A 22,157-nucleotide genomic window follows, 5' to 3' on the forward strand; every position below is an offset into this window, starting at 1 on the left:
AATAAGGTCTAGGCATTTTGCCAGGTCTGGTCTTGTGACCTCTCAGTACCAGCTACTAAGCAGTTTGAACTTGGAACCTCAGAAGAATCCTCTTCCTGCAAAGTCTCTTGCTTTCACTTTGGTAATAGGCTTGGGGGTGAGGGTGGATGGAGCTGGGGAATGGACGTGGGTCACACACCATGCGTGCAAAGGACAGGTGTGGCCGCTTGAGGGTGGCAGGCATGGTCTGGTTGTGCCAGAAGAAAGGCAACTCTTGGACCCACATTCCTGCCTTAGGAGGCAGGAACTGGGCTTCTAGGGCCGACACTCATCTCTCTTGAAACTGCTGATGTACTTTCATCGCCACCCTGTGCCTGTAGGCGGAGAGGGTGAAAAACACCAACAGGCTTAACTAGGAGCACATGGGTGGGACAGTGGCTCGGACATTTTCCCTCCTCTATTTCTCACAGGCTCTTTTTGCAATGACGTCACAATACAATGGAAAAAAAATAAATTGTTTTAAAACTGTAAAACAACTATAAATCAGTCATCATGATTTTTTTTCTTTACTGAGCCCTCATGTGTGTCCCCTGCTTCATTAACATTGCAGGCAGTGTCAGGGAGGATGGGACGGAGGTGGAGAGGAGCCCAGCCCTGTCTTGGGGGAGTTCACAGCCCAGGTGGAAAGAGGTTCTCTTACATGCCAGCAGTTTGCAGAGACATACATGAAGGATAGACCAGGACCTTTTCAACTCTTTCATTTTTAATGGTGATCAAATACATACAACATCAAATTTGCCTAGAAGTGGAATTGCTGGATCATATACTAATTCTGTTTTTAATTTTTGAGGAACCACCATACAGTTTTCCATGGTGGCTGCGTCATATTCTGCGTTACCACCGACAGTGCACAGTGGTTCCAATTTCTCTACGTTTCTCATTCACACTTTTTTTTTAATAGTGGCCATCTTAATGAATGTGAAGTGATTTAAACTTTTTTGACTACTACCCACTGTAAAAAATATATTTTACATCTAACCTACAGGGTATACACATGCACATACCTGTAGCTAAAACAGAAGTTTTGCAAAACAAATTATGCTTATAAACATGGGAGTTACTCTAATTTTCTGTTCTGTATTATTCTATGTAATACAAAAAAATGCTAGTCATGACATTGCTTTCGTGATCCACTCATGGGTCACAACTGTAGTTTGCAGAACACTGGCACAGAGAGTGCTGTGGAGTCTGTGTACTTTCCCTAGAGACCTGGGAGAATATGACCTGGGAGATCATCCCCTCTCCCCTTCCCACACACAGGTGCGCTCTCTGATCCAGCTCTCCTCCCTTTCTGTAAAGGTGTTGAGAAAAATAAACCCGGGAAGCAAGGAGGAGGGAAGGAAATCAGTCCATTATAGCCAATGATTTGGGAGCCCACGTTTCACATGAAAGCACTTGATACCAAGAAGAGCCCCACCTCAGGGTCCTGGTCCCCAGCACATGGCCTGTCGTGCGGGGCTTTCCCTGCCTTCCCCAGCCTGGGCTTGGCCAGGTAATCCCTGCTGTGCACCCCGTGAGGGTGGGCCTGACTATGTCGCCCACCACACGGGAGGGACAGAGCTTGTCCTGAGGAAAGCACATCCCTGGCCTCATCCTCTTACAGCCCAGTGCCTGGCTTTTCTCTGCTCAACCCAGAGCCCCCTCCAGCTGTGTGAGAATCCCCTTCCTTCACTGGGTGGACAGACCGCAGGCTCCTGATGGATGGTCATCCACTGAGCGCACAGGGGCTGTGAGGTGCCAAGGGGTCAGGATTGCAGGCAGGAGTGGCAGGCCAGGGCCCCTGGATTGAGCCCTGGAGTCTGGGCCTCCCCTTTCGGAGGGACACTCCCCACGTCACCCACTTGGTTTCAGCAAAAGGTCCAGCTTATTCTTCAGTGTCACACGGTAGAGAAAGATGGTGCAGAGGGATGTTAAAGGATACAGTGGGTGCAGGAAGGGAACTTGCATTTCAAAAACACGATTCAAGCCCTGGTCCAGGCCCTTATTAGGTTTGTGACCTTAGGAAGTCACTTCACCTCTTTGTGCCTCGGTTTCCTTTTCTGTAGATAGGCAATAATCGTAATATAGTACCATCCTCTTTTTTTTAACTATAATTTTATTGTAACATTCACATAAGAAAATTCACCATTTTAACTATTTTATTAAAGTGTACAATCCAGTGACATTTAGTACACTCATAGTCTGGTACAACCATCCCACCTCTAGTTCCAGAGTACTTTCATTACCACAAAAGGAAACCCGGTACCCATGAAGCAGTCACTCCTCACTTCCCCTCCCCCAGCCCCTGGCAACCACCAATCTGCTGTCTCCGTGCATTGGCACTTCTGAATATTTCATATAAATGGAATCAGACCGTATGTATTCTTCGGTGGCTGGCTTTTCACTTAGCCTGATGTGTTCAAGGTTCATCCACGTTGTGTGTGTCAGAACTTTATTCCTTTTTATGGCTGGATAATATTCTCCTGAATGGCTATCCCACATTTTGTTTATCCATTCATCAGCTGATGGACATTTGGGTTGTTTCCACCTTTTGGCTATTGTGAACAGGTGACAGGGAGGCCAGTGTCAGCTCAGTAGTGAGCACTTTGTCCCTGGAGTTGTCTAGGCTGGGCCTATTGTCAAGCGAGCCTTGAGTTGTTGGGCAGTGTGATCCCTGAGGTCATCTTCCAGCCCCGTTAGGATGCACGAGCATTGAAGTGGTCCCTGGATGCCAGCACCTCAGGGTCACAAGGGGGTGAAGTCATGGAGGCTGTGGGGAGGACTTCTGGTCCCCAATAGGCTCTGGGCTTTGGACTGGGCAGCCTGCACCTGTTTCTGGGTGAGGCCTTGGGGACTGGGCTGACCCCAGGCCTGGGGACCTGGCCCTGGTCCTGCTGCCTGGTCATTTCTGACTACCCTCATTTCCTGACTTTGCAGCCAGAGGAGGCGCAGAGGGCCCAGGTGCAGGCCCCAGGATTGGCTGTGGTACAGCCGGTGCCAGGGGCACACCCTGTGCCAGTGTACGCCTACTCCATCAAAGACCCTTCCTGCAGAGAGGTAAGGTTCTCCCCCACCCTCCCCTCCCCTCCCGAGGGCCCAGATCCTCCTAGGCGGTAAGAGGTGGAGCTGAAGTGAGAATCCAGACCTCAATAGGCACCTATTCTACACTCTCCCTGCTCTTGGTTGCCCTGTCAGGAAGCTCCTCTCCAAGCATGAGCCCCTCCCAGGGCAGTCAGAGGCCAGCAGAGGTCAGTGGTCAGTGGTGGCCAGCAGAGGTCAGTGGTCAGTGGTCACCAGCAGGGCCAGTGTGCATGCTGACCTGGGAAGGCATCCTGTATAGAGAGGCGTGATCTACGTGGCAGATAGCAGAGAGAACAGCAGGAGCAAAGGGCACGGGGGGCACAGGTTCCTGCCACCCAGGTCTGGTCTCTGCCCGCTGCCCCAGTAGGAGGCTCCTGACCCTACCCTGTGACTCCCCGTTGCACAGGAGGTCTCCAACACAGCCACACCACAGAAGCGGAAGTCCTGCCAGACCGAGTGCCCCAGGAAGGTCATCAAGATGGAGTCTGAGGAGGAGAAAGAGTCAAGGTTGGCTCGGAGCTCCCCTGAGCAGCCCAGGCCCAGCACCTCCAAGGCAGTCTCGCCACCCCACCTGGACAGGTCCCCCAGCCCCAAGAGCCCCGTCATAGGAAATGAGACCTTCCTGCCTGACAGCAACCATGCGACCAGCGACCCTGGGGAGGCAGGTAGGGAGGTGGGTGGGCAGCAGAGGCTGAGGCCTGCACGCTGTCCTCCAGGGGCTGGGTGGGACCCCTCTTCTGCATCCTGACCCTACCCACGGAGCCCAAAGCCAACAGCATTCCCTGTGTGTCCTGCCCTCAGCTGCCACCAAATGGGGAAGGGAAAGCCCAGGGCTTGTCTGGGGGATGAGAGTGGATAGTTTAGCCTGTGCTTTGCTGGGATGCCAGTGTGACGAGTGTGACGGGCCAAAGACCACATCTCCTTAGTTCCTTCCCCTAACAGTCTTCACACTCTTACAGAACCCAGCACTGTGCCTCTGCATGGGGTGGGTCTCCCCAAGAAATGCTTGTTGGTGGGTGCCTGGCATGTGCCCAGAGAGGACTTGGGTAAAGTCCACACCCATCGGTTCCCAAATTTTTCTGCCACCTGCCTAAGGTACCTCATTTGTCCTAGATACCTTTTACGGCCCCTGCCAGAGAGGGAGTTGAGGTCAACCCATAGAATTCTGGAATGTTCAAGACAGTTCTTCCTGGATCTGTTTTACCCAGAGTCCAGCTTTATTTTCATTGTAGGTTCCACACTGACCCCTGTCCCTGGTCACACTGAACCCCGACCCTGGTCACACACTCAGCCCTGACTGATAATCCTTGCTCACAAATACTATTGGTAATCAGAAGGTTTTGATTAACCTAGATAAAGTATCTTTTTAAAAAATTAATTAATTAAGTTGTTTATTTATTTATTGGCTGCATTGGGTCTTTGTTGCTGCGCATGGGCTTTCTCTAGTTGCGGTGAGCAGGGGCTACTCTTCGTTCTGGTGCTCGGGCTTCTCATTGCAGTGGCTTCTCTTATTGCGGAGCACGGGCTCTAGGCGCGCGGGCTTCAGTAGTTGTGGCACGCAGGCTCAGTAGCTGTGGTTCGTGGGCTCTAGAGCGCAGGCTCAGTAGTTGTGCACGGGCTTAGTTGCTCCGGGGCATGTGGGATCTTCCTGGACCAGGGCTCAAACCCACGTCCCCTGCATTGGCAGGGGGATTCTTAACCACTGCACCACCAGGGAAGCCTGATAAAGTATCTTTTAACTCAAACATCTCGTGGCTCACGGAGCTGAGAATTGGAACAAACCAGTGTTCTGCTTTAGGATGGCAAAAGGTTCCAAACCAGGTGGTGCTTGCCACGCCCCCTCCACAGGTAGTAAATTCTGAATCACTCCAGGGCCAACAGCTGAATTAAGTGTTCACAGGCAAGGCACAGTACGCAGTGATGGAAAGCCGCTTTGAATAACCCCTCTGCACAAACAGATCCACGCTGGCACACGCGCTGAACGTTCACATCCCCCCTTGCAGGGCACACGTCACCCACCCAGTCCACTGGCCTGCAAGGATTCCCGCGGGAGAACGCCCTGGGCCCCATCCACGGGCATCCCTGGCAGGCCCTAACGTTGTCTCCCCTGCCCTGTTTCAGAGGAGCGCGTCGTGGTCATCAGCAGCTCGGAAGACTCAGATGCCGAAAACTCGGTGAGTGGCTCAGAAGTTCGGCCTAGGAATCCTGCCTCCCCCCATTCCAGGTCCCAGGGGGCGCAGCCACAGCAGGTGACTCTCAGACTCGCCTTGCGCCTGGGGAATTTACCAGCAAGGCAGTGAGTCCTGAGCTGTCCAGAGGATAGTCTCCACATGCCAGCTGTGGTCTGGATCACCCCGACCCTCCCTCCATACCAGGGCAGGAGCCTTCAGTAATCACATGTACTCTTCTGAAAAGCTGGGAGAGGGCTTCCTTCCAGGGCTCTGTCTCATCTCTGGACTAGCCAATGCCTATGTCTGGAGCTTCCTTATGCATTTTCTGCCCTCTTAAGTCCTCGGTGAGGAGGGCGGACAAGCGTTCATTCCCTGGTTAATGGCAGCTGTTGAGGGCTCTGGGGGTGTGAGCGTGCAGGGCAGCCCCATGCAGGGCCCAAACAAGCACGTGGTGACTCCATGTAAGAAGAACTTCTTTAAAGCCATCCCACAATGGAACAAGTGACCTTACGGGTTGTGACCCTTCTGTCCCTGGAGGTTTGTTAATGGAGGCTGGGCTGTCACCTGTCCAGGGGCAAAAGGGATCGGAATAGAGTGGAAGGTTGGACTGGGTGGCCCCTGAGGTCCCTTCCAGCCCTCAGTCTGAGGTTCTGTGTTGGAAAGCGTGTGGAGCCCATGGAGACCGTCGCACCTCCCTCCTCGCCAGCCCAGCCCCCGCCGAGAGCTCGCCGAGCGTCCCACCCCTGCTGGGCCTCTCGTCTGCCCCGTGGCACATGCCGACCCCCGGCTTGGCCTCCCCACCATCCTGCCGAGCAAGCTGCCGTCCCTGATGCTGAGTGTCCCGGACAGCCTGCCGCTCACCAGCAGCAAGCTGCCGTCCACCGTGGGATCCACTTCCTATCACGCAGAGCACAAAGAAACCTGCGCCTTTGCCACATCTTACGCCTGCCCCTCAGAGTGTATTGTGCCCCCACGTGGACTTGCTCTCCCTCCCAAGGGCCGGTCCAGGCCACCGCCCCGGCCACCACCGGGAATCCCAGCCAACCTGCCAGTCTCCAGGAGTGTCCCGCCCGCCTCAAAAGGGCCAGTGGCCCACCCCGCCGGGCGGAACAGGCAGCACGATCCCGCGGCCGCTCCCTCCGGGGCTCACCACGTGTGACCCAGTGGCTCAACAACTTCTTTGCCCTTCCTCTCTTCTCTGTGGCTCCCCAGCTTGATGCCTCTCTCATGGCGGGGCTCGGGGGAGGCGGAGCACCCCAGCCTCTTGGAGCAGGAGTCTCCCCGGGGGACTCTGGCAGAGCCCCCATGGGGAATCCCCAGGTCCAGGTCCCACTGGAAGTACCTCCAAATGCATTCCCACCACCCCACCCTCCAAAGAGCCCTCCCAGCAGCACGGGCCCCCCGCAGACAAGCCTCTGAGAGCCCCAAGTGCCTCCCTCCTCTGCAGCCCTGACCCTGGTCACCTTCCTCTTGTAACCTTGTGGCAAACACACCCCCTCTGCTCCCCAAGCCCCCTCCACCCTGCTCCCCAGCCCAGCCCACGCACCTAAAGGTCCTACACACAGTAGGCATCCAGTACACCATTAGAGAGTGAGCAAGGGAATGAATGGCTCCATGGACCTCTGGGCAAAGAGACAAGTCTGCCCCAGCCAGTGGGGCGTGACTGAGATTCAGGCCCTTGTTCTCACTTCCTCGGGCCTCTTTGCCCAAGACAAGGAAGCTTCTCTCACCCTTTGCACCTCCCGCTGCCCCCATCCCCCCACCCCAAGCCTTCCCACTGGGCCTCTGCCAGGATGTAAGCCCACGAGGGCAGAGACTGTGTCGCTCCCAGGACCTGGCAGGTGCGGCTGCTCAATAAATACTTGTTGAACGATCACCCTTGCAAACCCTTCTTCCATGACCATCAGATTCCCTGCTGGGCTTAGCTCTTCCCTGCAGGTGTTTTTTGTCTCCTCCCTGCACTGACGCTTGGTTCACCTGTGGGGCTACTATGTCCCTCTTTCCCCCACACCCTGGGAGCATCAGAGGTGGGAGGTAGGGTCCAGGCCCTCTGTGCCTCCTGTTTGGGTCCCACTGTCTGGCAAGATCCCCTGTGCCTTTGAGGTTCGGGCTCTCCAGGTGAACCCCACTTGCCCCAGCTCATCTCAGACATCCCCCTGCCTTTCCCCACGTAGGAAGACTGCCTCCTGGGTTTCCTCTCCCCACGCAGGTCCAGCCTTCCTGGGTGACTTCAGGACCCAGCACCCTGGTCTCTCCTCGCCTTGACCTTTCAGGGATCTTTGCCCCATTCCCATGCAGCCGCCAGCCCCATCCCCCATGCCCCTCCCCGCAGACCTCGCCATCACTGAGAACTTTACACCTCTAAACTGTCCCATGCAGACTCTGACCACAGCCTCCTGCTTGAGCTCTCAACCCGTTCCTTCCAGGACCTCTGCCCTCTCCCTCCCAGCTCCTTCTGCCTCTGCCTCCTGCCCACCAGCCAGCAAGGTCCCCCATTTCAGCCAACCTTTCACCAGGGTCTCGGTGCCCTGCCTCCCCCCACCCCCCCAGGCCTCCTGGTAGCCTGCCCTCCAGAGACAGCCCTGGAAGGATTCGGTAGCATTCCCCTGCTCCACGCCACCACCAGGAGGCCGCCACTTGTGTTGGAGAAAAGGCAAGGCAAGGCAAGCTGCAAATGATTGTCTCCTGAGCTCCCTGGCCTCCTGCCTCAGCATGCCCCTCTGCTCTCCACGGCCCCTTGCTGCATGTCCACTTCCCTAGCTCTGGTCCCTCATCCCCGCCCCGCTCGCTCTTGCCAGGTGGCTGCACCTTCTGCCCTCGGAGGATGACAGGTGGCATGGGAGCGGCCCCCATCTCGCTCTCTGATGACAGATTGACCCAACCCGGTTACATCCTTCCCCCGTTCCTTCTGTTAGGGTGGTGGGGATGGCCACCTCCCTGTAGGACTCACTCCCCCTCTTCCTGGCCCCGCCCTCCTGTCTCCTTGGGAGCCTACTGCATCTCCCCATCCTCATTTGTGTCTTCCAACACTTCCTGTGGGCTACAGCTAGGCACCCTGAAGAAAGTCTTTCCTATCTTGGCAATTCCCCACCTCGGACCTTCACCCCCTTGGTGCTCCTTCCTCAGCCCACTCCCCGGCCCTCCCCCACCATGCCAGTGAGCCCTGCCACCAGCACCAAGGTAACCTCCACGCCTCCAAGTCCAGTGGTCACCTTCAGTCTTAACTCCCCAAAAGACTCTGCTGCTTCCCTTGGGTTCAGGACAGTTCCTCCTGCAGCTCTGGCTGCTCCTCCCCACTCCCCCTTCAGGTCTCTTTGTTCTTTTAACTGTTGTTCTCCAGCTTAGGTCTGGGCCTTCTTCTCTTTCTAGTCTGTGTACTCCCCGCCATGATCTCAGCCACACCCACGGCTTCACTATGGGCTCCTGCCCGCAGGACCAATAGAGCCAATGGCGTCCTGACGGCTCCACTCAGATGCCCCATAGAAGCCTCAAACTCGTCTCTCCGCCTCTCCTCCTCTCCTCTCAGTAAATTGCAACATCTGCCTAGTTACAGAAGCCAAGACCCCAGATCTGCCCAGGACTCCCCCTATGCTTTTTATTATTCCTCATAGCCAGTCACTTTTTGAGTCTTTCCATGTTCTAAATTCCTCTGAAATCTGGACACTTCTTTCTATTCCATAATCTTGATAAAATTAAAACAAGACTGACCTTAGGTAGAGACAGAAGCCTGGGAAGGAAAGAGCGAGAAAAGGATTGGAACGCCCTTAGTCTTGCCAGACTTCATGAGTGTCAGGTGGAGGCACGGAAACCAGCAGTATTTTGGGGGTGGGGTGGGACCGGGGTGGTTAGTCTAGTGCTCAGCTGTCAGCAAGGAGCCACTGGATGATATCTGAGGTTGATCAACTCAGGAAGGAGAAGCACATTTCAGGTCAGGAAGAATTAAGACGATTAGAAGCCTCTGCTCACCTTTGGAGAGCAGGTCTGGAGGCAAGAGAGCCAGAGGATCACTGCCTTTGTGTAGGGGTTCTTCCGACAAGTTTTTCAAATTAACCATTACACGAGTCCAAAACTCGTTGGGAAAAAATTTTTTTAAAGAACACAAACACGGGCTTCCCTGGTGGCGCAGTGGTTGAGAGTCCGCCTGCCGATGCAGGGGACATGGGTTTGTGCCCCGGTCCGGGAAGATCCCACATGCCGCAGAGTGGCTGGGCCCGTGAGCCATGGCCGCTGAGCCTGCACATCCAGAGCCTGTGCTCCGCAATGGGAGAGGCCACAACAGTGAGAGGCCCGCGTACCGCACAAAAAAAAAAAAAAAAAAAGAACACAAATTAGATCCCCCTAAGTAGGTGCATCTCTCACCCACTTTCCATACCCCCTTCCAGATCCCTGGTGCTCCCAGAGTTCTTTGGAGGAAGAGAGCAGGGCAACATTTGCAGGGTGCTCCAGACTCCCCTGTCCTCCCCTCTCTGCAGCCTTTATCTAACCTGCCAGTGTGTGAGAGCTGTAGAATACTGGTCTGCTAAGATACTGCGTTTCCAAGTGTACCAGGGTGTGTAGGCCCCCTGCTCGGGCTGCAGCTGTCAGTGACTGGAAGCGAGACATGGGGGGCAGGTCGTTTCTGGCACAGACCTGGCGTGGTGGGCAGGGCTGGGGAGAGGCTGCCTGGGCAGCAGGGGTGCTCTGTAGGAGACCTCGCCCCTGCTGGGAGAGGCAGTGGGGCTGTAGTCTTGGGGTGGAGGGGCGAGACACAGGTCTGATGCTGGAGACCTGGAGTGAGGACTGTGCTTAAAAACGAGGTGGGTCAGACACATGTCTGCTGCGGGCCCCGGGTTCACGGATCCAAAACCGAAAAAGATAGATGCTCTCGTCCACTCTTCGGACAGAAGACTCACCCCAGTGCCCGATAGCAGCAGGACCAAGTGGAATCAGCAGGAGGCCTAGCCGAGGGGGCAGCCCCTGGCAGAAGTGGCAGTGGTGACCGGCAGTGGAAGGGAGGCCTGTGGGGAGCAGCCGATCCAGGGGAGGGACCGTGATGCTGGTGAGTGAGTGTATCAGAAAAAGAAACAGGTGCTCAGCTGAGCAGATGGGAGCCGTGTCCTCCAATGGGTAGCATAGCAGCAGCCTGCAGAGGGGCCAGAGCAGTGGGCAGAGGGCAGTAGGGGCCACAGGCTGGCTAATGGGATCGTTTAGGTTAACAGATAACATGTGAAGTATCTCTGGGGCCTTCAGGCTTTGCAAGAGCTGTGGTTTTGTGTCTGCAAAATACAGCAGTGCGTGTCTTGCCACACTGATCCCAGCTGTTGCTTAAGCTCGGGTGCTAAGAAAGTTCCTCAGGAGCTGGGGATTCTTGATTAGTATTAATGTCAGATACTAGATAGGTATCTTCAGGTGGGAATGTTGAATATCAAAGAGTTTGGCTCCTGTCTGATTTGCTGATGCCCAAACATGGAATAAATCAGTAATTAGGACAGTGGTTGCCAATCCTGGCTGCACACTGGTGTCACTTGGGGGGTTTTACCAAGGACAGATTTCTGGGTCCCACCCCTGGAGATTCTAACTGACTTGGTCTGGGGTGCAGCCTGGACATCAAGATTTTTTTAAGCTGCTTATGCACAACCAAGGTAGAGACTCGCTAAATTGGGGGAGTCAGTTGCACATCTGTGTCAGAGAAATGCTGCCCATTTGTATACGTATCAGCCTTGAGCAGAGGTGAGGTGTACATTGCTGGGATATGATCCAGGTGTGGAGGGGAAATACTGGCTCTTCCCAGATAAAGCTCCTAGACTTCTAGAAGGTGATGTCAACCCAGCTGCTTCCTATGAGCACCTTGGAATGGCCATTACACCTGCTGTGTTGAGTTGGGATGTGATTGATCTGCTAAGTTGACTGTGATGAAGATAAGTGAAATAGAGCTCATGAGCCTGATTGCCTGTGTGTCCCGAAAAAAATCCCAGATCCCACGTGGCCCAGTCTGAACACAGTTTTGTAGTCAAAGAAACACAGTCCATTAACCAGGTGTCCCGTATTTACTCACATCTTTCAAAGACTATTACAGGGGATCCAACTCATAATTCACAGCAGCACTCCTTAAATCCTCCACCACTTCACCCTAGCCCTCATCATCTCCCACTCCCTGGTCCTTCAAAGCCTTGTCCCACTTTTCACTTTGAGTCCTCACACATGGGCTCTGGTCTCTTCCCCACTCCAGTTCCTTCTGCTGCCATTCCTTTCCCTTCCAAGCAAATCTCAGCTTTTTCCAATGAAAGGCCCTCTCCTAGATTCTTGGGTTCTGGTCTCTGCCACTCTCCCTCTCTATCCCCCCTCCCCATTATCCTGATTGTGGAATAAGGTCGGGAAGTGGCAGTGTCGGGGTGCGGAACAGGGGCAGAAAATGAGCAGGGCCAGAAAGACATCCTGCACTGGAGCCTCTATGTGCTGATTCTGTTAACTCTGGGTCTTTAAAAAAGTCTTTTTAAATTGTGTCAGTACTTCCCAGCTGTACTGCTGGGATTTAAGGCAGGGAGGGGGAATTGCGTTTACAGCTGGCTGGATTACAGTGGGAGGCATTCCAGTGAGACCACTCCCATGGGGTAGCCATACTTGATGGAAGTTCCCAAGGACAAGAGGAATCTGGGAGGAAAAGGAGTCACAGCTGGAAGATTCAGCCCGCCCTCCCTCAACAACTCAGCGGAAAGGGGTGTCCTTTTATGAAGGGAGCCAGCAGGTCTTCAGGAAGTTCAGGACGAAGGATATTTCCATGACTATAAAAGAGAAAATGACCCCAGGACCATGGGAGGCTCTTAAAAAATGAGGTTCTCATGGCTATCATAAATGACCCTGGTATAAAGATGGGGGAGTTAGCTCAAGGATGCAGCTGTGCTGCTTGCCAGGGAGCTCAACCCTTGGAGGAGAATATCTGAAGAGAAGACTCTGGCCCTACAGCCTGAAGAGACAGTACCAGAAGACAGATGGAAGGGACTTCCCTGGTGGCGCAGTGGTTAAGAATCTGCCTGCCAATGCAGGGGACACGGGTTCAAGCCCTGGTCCGGGAAGATCCCACATGCTGAGGAGCAACTAAGTCCGTGCGCCACAACTAGCGAGCCTGTGCTCTAGAGCCCGTGAGCCACAACTACTGAGCCCACGTGCCACAACTACTGAAGCCCACGAGCCACAACTACTGAGCCCGCATGCTGCAACTACTGAAGTCCGCACACCTACAGCCCGTGCTCCGAAACAAGAGAAGCTACTGCAATGAGAAGCCCGCATACAGCAACAAAGAGTAGCCCCCGCTCGCCGAAACTAGAGAAAGCCCGCACACAGAAATGAAGACCCAACACAGCCAAAAATAAATAAAAATAAATAAATTTAAAAAAAAAAAAAAAAAAAAAAAAAAAAAGAAGACAGATGGAAGCACCCTGGGCCACTGCAAGGGCTTCTGCAGTTTGGAGCAAAGAGAAGAAGGAAGAAGGGAAAGCCCAGCGTACTGTGTCGGTGGGTGGCAGAGAAGACTTGGCCAAGGGGACAGCTCTTCAGCCGAAGCCCAGGGGAGGCCATAGCAAGGGGAGTCCAGCTCTTTCCACCAGCCCAAGTGTGAGAGCACCCCTGCCTTGTGATCAGAACAGGCACTGGAAGATTGGAGATAGAAAACAACTTGATTCTCCCATGGGGGAAGAAGGCAGCATCTCCTGTCTACAGGCTAGCAGCTTTAAGGAAGACTCCTGGAGAAGGCTCCTCATAGAGAGGCAAGGGAGCCGTGACAGCGAGACAGAGACTCAGAGCAAGGCAGGCCAAATGGATGTATGGCCAAATCACAGATATGCAAGGCATATCTCTTGTCAAATTAGGGCCTCAGGTATAAAGTCCCAGAACTCACAGGCTGCTGTAAGCAAAACCAGCTCTAGATGGACTCATAGTGAATGTCTGTTTCTATCAGTGACTGGAGGAAGTTGGTGAGCCTGGGGTAGGGCCATGAAAGGCAAATACAGATCAGCCCCTCTCAGGAAGCACATTTTAATTGTGATTAGTAAAGACTTTGCTCTTGGCTGAAGTTTCACCTGGAGGGTGGAAGGGCCTAAGAAAGTATGCTAATTCTGCCCCCAGACCAGGGACGTTAGCCAGAGGCCAGAGTTCAGGGAGGCCTCAGATGGCCCCAGGTGAGGCCGACTCCATCAGCCACCAGGGACAGTCCCTAAGGGGGAACGATCGAGGCCTTCTCTGGACTCTGTCCCAGCAGTGCCCCCGGCTGGCCCTGTGACATTGGCCATGTCCCTCCCAGTGTCTGGTTAGTGTCCACAGGTGGCATCCACAGGAGGTTCTTAGCAGGCCACCAAAGACTGAACGTCTGGCTTTGGCAGGTGTGCAAATGATAAGCAATTAACTCTACATTATGAAAGACTCCACCTCTCTCTTTAGCTCCAGCCCCGGGGTTTAAACTCTTATAGCCAGAGCTCTTCCCCAGCCCCAAGCCCTTTCAACAGTGTTCTTGCCTTGGTGCGGGAGAGAACAGACCCTCAGGTGCCAGCCTGGAGGAGGCCTGGCCTCCGGCTTCCCTAAGCACCATCTCCTGGATGCCAAACCTGAGGAGCCTTCTCTCTACTGTTCTCACAGCCAGACTCTGTGTATCCTCCTAGATGTGGCTGGCGTCCCGGAGGCCCAGCTGCCTTCCCCTCTCCTTTGTGCAGGACACTGGGACCTCAGCTCACTTGGGGGACAGGAAAAGCGAGGCACCTTGCCCCTCCCCGAGAAACACCTGAGGTTCGAGATGAGCCTCCTTCCCCCTGTCCCAGGTTTATGACGTTTGTTCTGAGTCTGCTCAGAGAGACGAAGTCAGGAGCAGACACGTCGGACCCTGCCAGCCTCGGCCCTGGCACCTTCCCTGATCCTCCACACCCAGCCCTGCTCACCCATGCGCACACTCACCCACAAAGTATCACACTTTCACACACACGTGTCAACACAGGTCCACAATCCCACACCCCTCGTGCACACCCAGATGCACACACACACGATATTTGCATTCATTCCCACACATTTTTCACGCACACTCACACTTACCCACGTGATCTCATCCTACTCACGCACTAACGGACATGCCCTGGTTCACACGCACAACCCTCACACGTGCACGTTCACATCCATTCATGTGCTCACTTGGAGACCCATCTTCCCTTTCCCAGTAACATGCCCTCCCTCAGGTGCACACAGATGCCCCCACCATACCCATGTGCTTGAGTCCCCCTTGCCACACTCATGCACGCACAAGCATGCACGCCTGCTCACGGGTGCAGGCTCACATCGCCACCGCGCTCCCTCTCGCCCCCCGCAGACCCCTGACCTGTTGGTTTTTCTGTGTTGCAGTCCTCCCGAGAGCTGGCCGACAGCAGCAGCGAGTCCAGTGACCTCCAGCTGGAGGGCCCCAGTTCCCTCGGGGTCCTGGACAAGAGCCTTGAGGACTCCCGAGCAGAAGCCAGGCCCCTGGTTTTCTTTGACCTCAAGATTGACAATGAAAGTGGGTTCTCCAATGGCCACCCCCCACCCCTTTCTAGCTTAGTCCCTGAGTCCCCAGGATAAGTGCAGTCAGAGCCGTCTGCGAGTCCGGGGGAGCCCTGAGCTCTGGCCGATGGCTGCAGCCAGAGAGTGGGCAGAGCACTGGGCCTCCCAGGTACTTGAACTTGGTTCTTTGAATAAGGACGTCTGCTTGGACCAGTGCCTAAAGGCTTCAGGCAAGAGCTTCCAGGGGTTCCCGCCCACCCCACCCCCATCTTAGGGAGCCTTGGGAACACACTTCTAAACAGAAGCACGATGTGAAAGTCGCTGCTGTGAGACCAGCAATCCAAGCACAGCCTTAGGCCATGACTGCACATTTCTGAATACAGGGCCCATTCGTTCCACGGTAGCTGCACGGGGAGGCCAGCAGAGCCAAGGTCCCAGAGAAGTAGGACCCCTTCTCCCTGAACTCCATAGTGCTTGCCCTGGCCCTGCAAAAGCCCAGGCCCTGTCCTGCGGCCTGGACTCAATGCGGTGCCAGCCCAGGCAGACGGAAGCAGCAGGTGTTTCCATAGGACAGAGAAGCAGTTTGCACACCTCACTGGAAGATTCTGGGCCATGCTTTGCATGGAGTGGACGGGGCAGGTGTTCTGTCTGACCCAGTGCTCTGACAGCTGAGGGCCTTAGCTACGTGACTGATGGGATTGGAGGCCAGGGGAGAGGGAGTGGAGGGCTAGGCAGAGACAGTGAGGGGTCTCGAGTGCAGGTGGGTGGAGGCTGGCAGAAGACAGACAGGAGGGACCTGGAGTGAAAGTGTTTGGTGAACTCGGGAAGGTGGCAGGGCAGGAGGGAGCTGGACTCCCAGCAGGGGAGCAAGGGGGCGTGGAGGGCAGCCCCACCTCCCCTTCTGAGCCCCGTCCCCATCAGAGCCAGGGTCAGAGCTGCATTTGAGGCTGATGTTTGTTTCCTGCCAGCAGGCCCCAAGGTGGGGTCTCTGGATGGGGGTATCGGCAGCCCTAGAGGACCCCCTGCTCCCGGTGGTACCTTGCGGTACCCTTGGGGCCTCACGCTGCCCTTCTCTCCTGCCCAGCCCAGAAGATTAGCCAGCTGGCGGCCGTGAACCAGGAAAGCCAATTCCGCGTGATCATCCAGCCCGAGGCCTTCAACATCTACTCCAAGGCCGTCTCCCTGGAGGTGGGGCTGCAGCACTTCCTGTGCTTCCTGGGCAGCATGCGCCGGCCCATCCTGGCCTGCTATAAGCTGTGGGGGCCTGGCCTCCCCAACTTCTTCCAGGCCCTGGAGAACATGAACAAGCTGGGGGAGTTCCAGAACACCATCTCAGGCTTCCTGGCCGCCCTGCCCCTCATCCGGGAGTGCGTGCCCGGGGCCAGCAGCTTCAAACTCAAGAGTCTGGCCAAGACCTACCTGGCGAGAAACATGAGTGAGCGCAGCGCCCTGGCAGCCGTGCTGACCATGCGCGACCTGTGCCGCCTCCTCGAGGTGTCCCCGGGCCCCCAGCTGGCCCCGCACGTCCACTCCTTCAGCAGCCTGCAGTGCTTTGCGTCCCTGCAGCCCCTGGTGCGGACGGCTGTCCTGCCCCGGGCTGAGGCCCGCCTGCTGGCCCTCCACATGGTCAGCTTCAAGGAGCTGCTGACCGCACACCGCCGTGACCCGCAGGGGGGCCTGAAGAAGTACAACCGCTTCCTGGGCCTACAGACCCACTCGTTGCCCGCAAGCCAGCCTGCACTCAACCTGCAGGCTCTGGGCGCCTACTTCGAAGGCCTGCTGGAAGGGCCGGCCTCAGCAGGGGCAGAAGGCATTGCTACCCCTCTGGCTGGCCATAGCTTGGCAGAAAGGGCTTCCCAGCAGAGCTGAGAGGAAGGGATGACTGGCTCAGGCTCTTCTGGGGACAGAGAGGGATGGGGCCCCCGAGCCAGGCCCTGCCCATCACAGCATTCCCAGGTCCTGGTCCCCAGTTCTCCTTTGTCATTTGGTCCAGAATCAGTTTCCTTCTCTGGGACCAAATTCCTCTTCTCTAAAAATCCCACAGAGAAGGTTCCAAGGCCAAGCAGCCACCTGCCAAGCAGCCACCGCACAGACCCCCGTGCGGCCCTGGGAGCACGGGAAAGTTAGCTCACCAGACCGCTGGCCCCTCTCCCCCAGGTGCCAGAGCCAGGGAGGTCCCTGGTGAAGAAGGCCTGGCCGCTGGGCTCTCGAAGTGGCCCCCGTATTGCCCCAGCCACCCAATTCCCACTCCCAAGGGTGCCCTTGCCGCTCCTCCCTGACCCCTGGCCATGGCCCCAGGGGGGACCTGCTGACAGCACCCACAGACACTGCCTGCAACACCAGCGGTCCCACGGGTACCTAAGTGCCTTTCAAACCAAACCACCCCTTAGGGATTTGGATGCTCCTAGCTTTTGCCTGCCCGGAGGCCAGCTCTGTTCACCTCCCCTCTGGAGTATTTTCACCCACAAAGGGCCTCCTCTCAGCAGAGACAGGGGCTGCTGCTCCATGCCTGTCCATGCTTCCAGACTGTGACCCTTCCAAGCCTGCTTCCCTCCTCCTGCCCACACAGATGCCTCCCCTTAGTCGAGGCTTTGCCCTTCACGCTCTCTGCACTGCCCCCGGCCCCCAGCCCTCCTGAGGTGTGTCCTCCAACCCAGCGCCGCTTTCAGTGGACTCCAGAGACCCGCAGCATTGGAATCTCCCAGCAAGCTGCTTTAGTGCATTCTCCAGACAATTCTGATGCCTGCCAGGTTTCAGAACCATTGCTCTGATAGACTGCTCCTCCAGGGACAGGCAGTGTGGAACAGCAGAGAAGGTCCTGGCCCTGGCCCTGACTGTGTGCATTGAGTGGAACCCAGGGAAGGGCCCCTTCCTGAGCCCCCACGTCCCCACCTATAAAATGGGCTGGTTAGCCAGCATGGTCCTAGAGCTCGCATCCAGCTCTGCCATTCTGGGGTTTTAGGAATGGACAGCAGGCCTCTGAGGCAGTGGTCAAGGAGGTTTTCATTCTTGAACCCTTGGTCCCAGCCCTAAGCTAAGGTCCCCAACCTGTAGTCACACTAGAGGTCAGCAGCATAACACAGGCAGGTCAGGCCAGTCTCGTCTGACTAGCAGAACCACCGTCCCTTCCCCTCTGCCCCTCTCCCATCCCTCTTCCTTGGCCCCCTGATACTGGGATGCCTCCATGGCCTCAGCTTTCATGTGGGTGAAGGCTTTGCACCCACACCCCTGCCCCCATCCGGCAGGGGGGCCGTGAAGACCCACTGAGGGATCACATAGGAACGTGCCACCACGTTGAGAGTGCTGGCTCTAACAGTGAACTCTGATGCATTTCAAATAAGATTCTGATTTAAAGTAGGCGCTGGCTCTGAAGCTCAGTAAATCAGGCTGGTGGGGGAGGGGGGGAGGGGGCTGGAGCCTCAGTCTGGCTGTGATGACCATCTTGGCAACAGCAAGGCAGCGCTTGGACCACTCCTCACAGCATCTTCCCCTCAGCCCCACCTCGGGACTGAGCCTGCCGAGCCCAGCCTCACAATGCTTTCTACCTTCAGATGGAGTTGATCACAGGTTTTACAGCAAAGGGCTGTTCTGCCCTCGCTCCACTGCCACAGCCTCTAATAAAGATGTGAATCGTCAAAGCCTGATGCACCAATCACAAACTCTGCTCAGCCCACCCCAGGAGCCACTGAGCAGCCTCTTGCCTGGCGAAGGGGGCACTTGCTGGCGTAGCTGTTCTTTGTGGGGGGTCTTTCAGGACTTAGCAGAGCTGAGAGCCCCTTGTTGCTCAGGTACGGGCCTCAAGGATAAGAAATCCCATTCCAAGTGGGCAGACCAGGGTGGGCCTGTCTGGGATCATCTCCAAAGCGGGGAGCCACCTGGAGGGAAAGAAGCACCAACTTCAAGAATTACCCCCTAGAGGGAGCCAGGGACCAGAGACCAGAGTCTGTAGGAACTTTACCTCTGCCCCCTGCTGGAAAATCCTGTACCCTGGATGTCACAGATGGAGTTCTCATTAGTGCCTGCAGGGATTCCCCTGGCACAGGCAGTGTAGGAATTAGCAACCCCCCTGGCCTGGGTGACGAGCCAGGTAATGTGATTTGAACAGTGCCACTACCCTTAGCCCCACCTACCTGTCCCAGGTGCCCAAATTCCAGTCCTGGAGTTTTAGTCTCTTAATTGTGAATCCAAACATGTCTCCTGTGCTTCATCTTTGAATTCTGTCTCAGGTTTATCCATGTCAACTAACCACAAGCTTGCTGGACACTGAGCTGGACACCGGACACTGAGTCAGGACACTGAGTTTCAGTCCTCACTTAGTTGCCTCTGACTCTAGTCTGGTGCATCAAACTTGTTGATGCTTAGGCTCTGACTCTATAAAATGGTATAATATGGGTTGTTTTACCTCATAGGATCTTGTGTGAACCAATCAAATGTTTCTGAAAGTAGCCTTTTAATGTATGAAGAACCACACAAATGTAAGATCTTATTTTACTGACAACAAAGATGACAGTGTTAATGCTTTATAAGTTATAGAAAAATAAACACATATTGGATCTTAGCAAACAAAGGACTTCGGCTTGTCTTCAGGGGAATAAAGAACAAGATCTGGCATGGAGCAGACAACTTAGTGGGGCTGGGGGTTCCTGGGTCCCAGGGAGCCAGGAAGGAGAGCAGGGGAGTCTGCCTTGGAGTGGTTGAGCAGTAGGTGGCTTTGTGTCCCAAAAATACCCAGATGGGAGGTTTCAGCCATACAGACCTGGAGCAGACAACAGCTTTCCTGTGGCAGCCCAGCTCAGCCCTTCCTAGCCCTCCCCTACTCTCAGGCCCCTTTTTGAGGCCCAAGAGCTCAGTGACACCCCCAGGAAGGTCACTTGAAAATCTGCTTTAACCTCAACCTTGCTCTTCCTTTTAACTGCACAAAACTCAGCCGCTGCTCCAGTGCGTGGCCCAGCTGTTCCCCCACCCTGCACCCTCCCCTCATCCAGCCCTGGCCGGCCCCACCTCCACCCTTATTCCTACCCTAGACTCACTCTGACCCCTAGTCCCAACCTTGACAATTCTCCATAATTCAGAGTTGACCCTTCACCCTGCACCTCCCTCAGGCCCCGCCTGCTCCCACCTCCACCTCCTCTGACCTTAGACTTGTCTCCACCTCACACCCCGGCTGCCCTATATCTAGAGGAAGGGGTCCTTTCTCACCTCTCTTCAGTCCTCACAGTTAAAGGAACTACACAGCTAGTGACATGAAATGTCAAGTCAGAGAGGGTCGCACCTTGTGGATCCTGCCCAGATGGAAGGGGAGCTGAGCTAGAGCAGCTCCCAGACTCACCAGCAGAGGGCGCTGCAGCCCCACAGGGCCCGGTGTCGAGGCTGCTGCTCCCCGCGGATGGCGAGGGGTGTGGTGTCAGATAAAGGCTCTGTGCAGCAGCAGTCTTTTCCAAAGTGCCACGCATACTTCCGGTGGTGTGGGAGATATCTTTAGGTAGATGGTGCATGGAGAAACATTTTTAACGTGTTAACCGCCTTGTATTTATTTTAACATCTATTAGAAAAAATATAGCCAGCCTATCAACACCGTGATTTCTGGAACATGCTTGCTCAGAACGATGCTAAAATGGGATTCTTTACAGGTCTAATTTAAAGACAAATATGCAGTAACTACAAGCTCAGAAGGAACACAGGTATAGCAAAACTTGTGACTGTGGAAGTGGGGGACTTAATTTTGGGAAATACTGGGTTACCAGGGGCATTAGAGTGAGGATTAGAGCTAAGGTTAGGGCCCACGTTAAAACCAGAATAAGATGGGGTGGGGTTAGGAGTCGGGGTGAGGCCTAAGGTTAAGATTTGGGGTTATATCAAACTTAGGGTCATATTTGGTCATTAAAGTTAGGCACTGAGTTAGGAATTTAATTAGGAATGGAGTTAGATAGGGAATTCCCTGGTGGCCTAATGGTTAGGATTCGGTGCCATCACCGCTGTGGCCTGGGTTCAATCCCTGGTCGGGGAACTAACTGAGATCCTGCAAGCTTCGAGGCATGGCCAAAATATATATTTAAAAAAAAAAAAAAAGGAATGGAGTTAGAGTCACTCTTCAAGATACAGGTGTCACTTTAGCAACAGAAAAGTCCATGAAACTGTGGAGAGATGGGCAGGAACTTCTGAGGAGGACCCCCTAATACAGAGCCTCAAGTGTAGTCAGACTCCCTCCCCATCCTTTTCTAGAAGCATCCAGCAGGGGTTCCACCTGAGCTCACTGAACCCTGGAGAGAGCACAATGACCCATCCCATCCAGGTGTGAAAGCCTCCTGGACAACCAGGTGAATAAAGCTCCCAGCTAACACGACTGAAAGATAATTACATGCTGGACACTCTTTTCTCATTCAGCACAGCTAACCTCATTTAGTCTCCCCAGACACCCTGTGCGGTTACATCATCATCCGCGTTCTGTCCAGGACGTGGGATGGGGGTTAGGGCAGGAAAGTGGGGTACCTTGCTCCAGATCATTAAACTTGAATGTGGCAGAGTTGGGATTTGCCCCACAGGGAGACTGTGTCTACATTGGAGCCCTCTGTGGCCCACACTGCCCGATGCATTGCCATGCATCTGGGGGGGCGGATGGGGGTGGTTTTCCACTCTCTCCTTCCCGTGCCCTCCTGGTCTGTTGATCTCACATGATGCAGGGCCCAGAAAACTCACACCCCAACCTTCTGGTCCCAGTGTCCCAGAATTTGAACTTATCCTAATTCTATTTTTTTCTTTAAGGACAGTGCTTCTCCATTTTTTTTGCCCATTATTGCCCCCCAAAGGAGCCTTTTTAGACAATTTTTTTCCTAGTCATGACTCCCCCAGTGAAATTTTAGTACTGTGATTCCTTAGGATTTTCTATATACAAGATTAGGTCATCTGCAAATTGAGATCATTTTACTTCTTCCTTACACAGATGTACTGTATATCTGTTTATGTTCTGTGGTCCCTTGGAGGGTCAGAAATCACTGGAATATCTAAGGCTGTTAGTGCCCTCTCCACCCTGGACCCATTTTCATCCTCTCTGGGGCAATGTTGCCCCTGTTGAGAATGCACGATTTAGGGTAAGACCCTATTCCCAGTTATAATGCAAGTAAGAAGTGTCATGTGGGTGTTAGCCCCTCCATGAGGCTCAGTTCACAGGTGGGGGTGAGGTGAGAATAGGCTACAGGGAGATGGGAGGGAACGTGGGCAGAGGTCTCTGAGGACATGCTTCCCCGGGGTGGCCTTGGTCCTGGACTCAGTCCTAGGCCCAGGTCCAGGATGAGCCTGGGGACAGGGAGGGATGGGGGGCAGCACCATCACTTATTTTTGTCTCGGAAACCAGGTGTCAGCTCCAAACCTTTTGGACCTGAATAAAGCAAATGCCTG

The 22,157-nt window shown here is 54.8% G+C and overlaps 1 protein-coding gene across 6 annotated transcripts in view; it reads left to right on the top strand.

The window, feature by feature from the left end:
* Positions 1–19,300, top strand: part of PML (PML nuclear body scaffold) — a 44,861-nt gene extending 25,561 nt beyond the window's left edge. The window contains exons 5-9 of one of the 6 annotated variants that reach the window (XM_081228784.1): positions 2,956–3,075; positions 3,506–3,764; positions 5,221–5,273; positions 14,628–14,778; positions 15,852–15,988. In XM_081228784.1, the coding sequence (XP_081084910.1) occupies positions 2,956–3,075; positions 3,506–3,764; positions 5,221–5,273; positions 14,628–14,778; positions 15,852–15,859 (591 nt within the window). In that variant the 3' untranslated portion in view covers positions 15,860–15,988. Of the gene's footprint in view, positions 1–2,955; positions 3,076–3,505; positions 3,765–5,220; positions 5,349–5,807; positions 7,145–14,627; positions 14,779–15,846 lie in introns of those variants that run through there. The other 5 variants (XM_081228786.1, XM_081228783.1, XM_081228781.1 and 2 more) reach the window with 5 other exon arrangements.
* Positions 19,301–22,157: the final 2,857 nt, after the last annotated feature.

The sequence above is a fragment of the Mesoplodon bidens genome (assembly GCF_964165515.1).
Source record: "Mesoplodon bidens genome assembly, chromosome: 3".
Classification (NCBI taxonomy): domain Eukaryota; kingdom Metazoa; phylum Chordata; class Mammalia; order Artiodactyla; family Ziphiidae; genus Mesoplodon; species Mesoplodon bidens.